The sequence below is a fragment of the Trichechus manatus genome, unplaced genomic scaffold, assembly GCF_000243295.1.
Source record: "Trichechus manatus latirostris isolate Lorelei unplaced genomic scaffold, TriManLat1.0 scaffold00061, whole genome shotgun sequence".
Lineage (NCBI taxonomy): Eukaryota > Metazoa > Chordata > Mammalia > Sirenia > Trichechidae > Trichechus > Trichechus manatus.
The window spans coordinates 6,741,225-6,745,958 of record NW_004443997.1 but is presented as its reverse complement, the minus strand read 5'-3'; the positions used below and the strand labels follow the sequence as shown (position 1 = coordinate 6,745,958).

Sequence of the window (4,734 nt, the reverse complement as noted above, 5' to 3'; positions counted from 1 at the left end):
AGAGTATCTGGCACAGAGCGAGTAATCCATAAATATCAGTTATTATTAACACAGTCTATGAAATGAATACTGCATTGAGAGAATGACTAACTCTTCTTGGGGAAGGGATTGTCAAGAAATTATATGCATTATCTGCTTTAACTCTTGACAACCTGTGATAAAGTTATTATCTCCATTTTAAAGATATGGAAGCCGAGGTTTAGTAAAGTTAGGCATCTTACCAAAGGTCATACAGCTAAGTCGGGAAGAGCTTGGGTTTTAGAATCAGACAGTTCTGGCTTTGCATCTCAGCTCAGGCACTTGAGGTGTGGCCCTAAGCATGTCATTTAACTTCTCTGTGGTCCAGTTTCCCAAGTCTGTAAAATAGAGTAATAAAGCACCTTTATTAAAAAAGAGGTTGTGACAGTTGAATTAATACATATAAAAGCACTTAGAACAGTATATAGCATATTCCAAGCACTCAATAAATGCCACACACACACAGAGAAAGAGAGAGAGAGACATTTTGGGGGAGGAGGCTTTGAAGGATAAGTAGGAGTTTGTCAGAAGGATAAAGGGGAGAAATAAGCATCTCGGGTTAAGATAATTATGGGGCTAAAGATGGATACTAAGCTACCAAACCAAGGCACAGGAAGTCACTTGTGAGGAAGCAGCTAGAACCCAAAACCAAACCCACGGCCATCTAGTTGATTCCGACTCATGGCGACTATATAGGACAGAGTAGAACTGCCCCATAGGATTTCCAAGGCTGTAAATCTTTAAGGAAGCAGACTGCCACATCTTTCTCCCTCTGAATGACTGGTGGTTCTAAACAGCCAACCTTTTGGTTAGCAATACAGTGCTTTAACCACTGCACCACTAGGGCTCCTGAAGAAGCAGTAGGAGGGAGCAAACCATATGAAAGGAAGGAGTAGCTTGTAGCTGGGCATAGAGAAAGCACAGAGGTCTTCAGGCCTGGGATGGGAAATCAGAGTTGGGAGAACTTGGCTTCCTTGCTGCCTGCTACGAGCCAGAGTGCTAGTCACTTTCGCGGGGCTAGTTCGCGACCCCGCCCCCACCAATCCCAACCAATGAGGAAGCCTTCCACAGCGTCTCGTTGCCAGACAACCATTGGCCCCAGCTTCACAGTTACTGGCCGCTTTTCCTCCCTGCAGTGGCCCGCTGAACCTGGTCCTGGGGCTGCCTTAGTCCAGATCTTCCGGGGCGGCTGGAAGATGGGGCTCTGGGGGCCCCTCCAGGGGGCCCCTCACACTTTGTCAGTGGAGTTTTATTTTTTTAGTTCATATTTTATTTTCATTTATAAGAAAGAAAGATATCCCCCTCTGAAGAGGGGCAAAAGCTCATAAAAGTTTGTAACTTTCTGAAAAGTAAATAATTGCAGACCTCCTGGATTCCACCTTGCCCGGCCTTCCTTTTCCTGTCTGTGGAAGATCCAGACAACTTGTTTTCCCAGTACTCCTTGGACAGAAATTCCTTTGGGGTCTGAGGAATTGGGAGTTGGAATAAGGGAGAAATTGCTGGAGCGTCTTACACCAGTGGCAGCAGACTAAGGCGGCTCTGGATAAACCCTTCCCTTGGGGGCACAGGCCCAGCCTGAAGGATTTCCGAGATGACCAAGGTACCAGCCACCAAGAAGACCCATAGCTCCCCAAACTCGGGGGCCCTGCGGCCCTTTTATGCCTCAGATCACCCGACACTGGTAAGTCTTTTCTGCCTGCGGAAACCAATCATGTTTCCAAGAACAAGTGGAATAGGAATTAGCATCCAGACCAACAAGGGAGAGGGGATGAGAGAAGAGTCAGACTGTAATTAAGTTGTCCAGACACATCCCTGTTGCTATCAATGGTTGGTTTTGCGTAGAGAATAAAAACGCCAGACAGAACAGTGAGCCGGGCCATCCTATTAGCCGATAATTCCAAAATGATGGAATAAATCGGCAGTGACACTGTAGAACATAAGAAAAAAATTAAGATGGATTGTAGGTTTGCCATTGTAGAGATTATTTTCGGAGATCTGCTGGGCTTAGGGGATGTGCACATCCTTTCTTTATAAAGAGGTTGCAGAGTGTTCAACTTAGAGGTTCCAAGCCTGACTTTGCTTCTCACTAGCTATATGACACTGAATAGGTTGCTGAGCACCCCTGAACCTTTAAGTACTTGTGTCTATGACACACTGAAGCCCTGGTGGCGCAGTGGTGAAGAGCTTAGGCTGCTAACCAAAAGGTCAGCAGTTCGGATCCACCAGCCACTCCTTGGAAATGCTATAGGGTGGTTCTACTCTGTCCTACAGGGTCGCTATGAGTCAGAATTGACCTGACGGCATCAGTTTGGTTAAGAGGCACAGGTGGTTCAGTGGTAGAATTCCCACGTTCCCTGTGTGAGTCTCAGGTTCGATTACCAGTCAATGTACCTCATGTGCAACCACCACTCCTCTGTAAGTGGATGCTTGTGTGCTGCTGTGACGCTCAACAGGTTCCAGTGGGGCTTCCAGACTAAGAGTAGGAAGAAAGGCCTGGAAATCTACTTCTGAAAATCAATGAAAACCTTACGGATCACAATGGTCTGATCCCATTGTGCATGCGTTTGCCATAAGTTGGGGGCTGACTCAAAGGCAGTCTAACAACAATAATGAAGTAAGAACAGTAACAACTAGGCAGAAATCATACGAAGACTAAATGAAGATATGGAAATTGTTCAGCATGATGTCTAGTACATAGTCAATGCTAGACAGTTTGTATATGTGACATGAGATACTCTCGTTGATTTGAAAGACAAAGAAAAACCAGTATGTATTTAATGACTACAGTAAGCCACAAACAAAAAAGTGTCTTTGTTATTGTACACTCAAACGCTGATGTCACCACAGAATGGCCAAGGTAGGGGAACAGTGGGAGAAAGGATCAGAAACAATGCAGGTCCCCTCTACTCTACTCACTCTGGTATGCCAAGCGCTCACAGCCACGGCCCGGGTAGGAGGGCTTGGGGGAAATCAGTGTGCGAAGTAAAGCTTAAAACTTAAAGGCGCTTTTTACGTGGTTGTCCAAAGTGCTCCCCTGCCTTTTTTTAAAAACATTTTTTATTGTGCTTTAGGTGACAGTTTACAGAGCAATTTATTTGCCCATTCAATAGTTGGTACATAAAGTATTCCATGACATTGGTTGCATTCCCCACAATGTGCCAGCACTCTACCAGTTTCTGCACTGGGTTCTCTACGTTCTTTTGTCCTGATTTTCTACCCCTTCCTGCCTTCTCATCTTTGCTTTTAGGAAAATGTTGTCCTTTTGATATCGTATACTTGATTGTTTTAAGGAAGACTTTCCTCTAGGGTGTTACTGTTTATTTTACGGGCCTGTCTATGGTTTGGCTGAAAGGTGGTCACCTAGAGTGGCTTCAGTTCCAGGTCAGAAGGGTGTCTTAGGGCCACAGTCCTTGAGGTTCCTCCAGTTTCTGTCAGACCAGTAAGTCTGGTCTTTTTTTGTGAATTTGATTTTTTGTTCAACATTTTTCTCCCACTTTGTCTGCGACCCTCTGTTGTGATCCCAGTTAGAGCGGTTGGTAGTGGTAGCCAGGAACCATGTAGTTCTCCTGGTCTCAGTGTATTGTAGGCTGTGGTTCATGTCGTTGGTCCATTACTCCTTCGGACTAATTGCTTCCTTGAGTCTTTGGTCTTCTTTACTGTCCTTTGCTCTGGATGGGAAGAGACCAATAGTTGTATCTTAGCTGGCCACTTTAAAGACCCAAGACACTACTAAGCAAAGTAGGATGTAGAACATTGTCTTTATGAACTCTTTTGTGCCAACTGATGTAGACGTCTCGAGTCTATGGTCCTTCACCTTCAAGCCCAGAAATTTCATTCCTCGAGGTATTTGGTTATGTCTAAGAAGTTTCCTTCACTGTACCCCTTGTGTTCTCTACTGTCTATATTAATATACATGCAGCACCTACAATTATATATATAGAAATATCCACAACCAAACCATAACTGCAGGTGAGTGTGCTCCCTTGCCCCCTCCCACGCCTCTTTCGTATGCCCATCTACCTACGTATCCATTTGTAAATTATTTGTTAATTCTATTGTTGCAGGATTGTCCATGGTATAGTAATTACCGTAGTTGCCCTTTATCCTAGCGTTCCTCTCAGTGTCTTCCTTTGCCTTGGTCCTGTTGTACTGACTTCCCCACACTGTGCATTCCCCTTCCCTTCACCAGCATTAACACGTGTCTTCTATCTAGCTTGTAATCACAGCCCCTCCCTGCCCTGGTAACCATCAAAGAATTTTTTTTTTTTTCAGTGGGTAAACCTTCTCATGTTTTTTTATAATAGTGGTCTCATACAATATTTGTCCTTTTGTTTCTTTTTTTAAATTTTATTTTATTGTACTTCAGGTGAAGGCTTACAGAACAAATAGTTTCTCCTGAAACAGAAGTACACATGTTTTATGACATTGGTTAACAACCCCACAACATATCAACCCTCTAACTTCTCAAACTCTTTCTTTTTGGTGAAAATACACATAGCCAAAGATACACCATTTCAAAAATGTCTACATGCACAGTTCGGTGACATTGACTACACTCTTCCAATTGCGCTGTTATTCTCACTTAAGATGAAGGCTTACAGAACAAAATAGTTTCTCATTTAACAGTTACTACAAACATTGCCCTATGACAATGGTTAACAATCTCACAACACATGAACAATATCCTTACTCAACCTTGGGTTCCCTATCACCAGC

General features: G+C 43.9%; 1 protein-coding gene across 1 annotated transcript in view; it reads left to right on the top strand.

Annotated features, from left to right (window-relative positions):
* The first annotated feature begins 1,609 nt into the window (after nucleotides 1-1,609).
* The window catches only part of CCDC60 (coiled-coil domain containing 60), a 239,248-nt gene continuing 236,123 nt past the window's right edge, over nucleotides 1,610-4,734 (top strand). Inside the window, exon 1 of the mRNA XM_004379117.1 lies at nucleotides 1,610-1,699. Within this exon, the coding sequence (XP_004379174.1) occupies nucleotides 1,610-1,699 (90 nt within the window). The remainder of the gene's footprint in view (nucleotides 1,700-4,734) is intronic.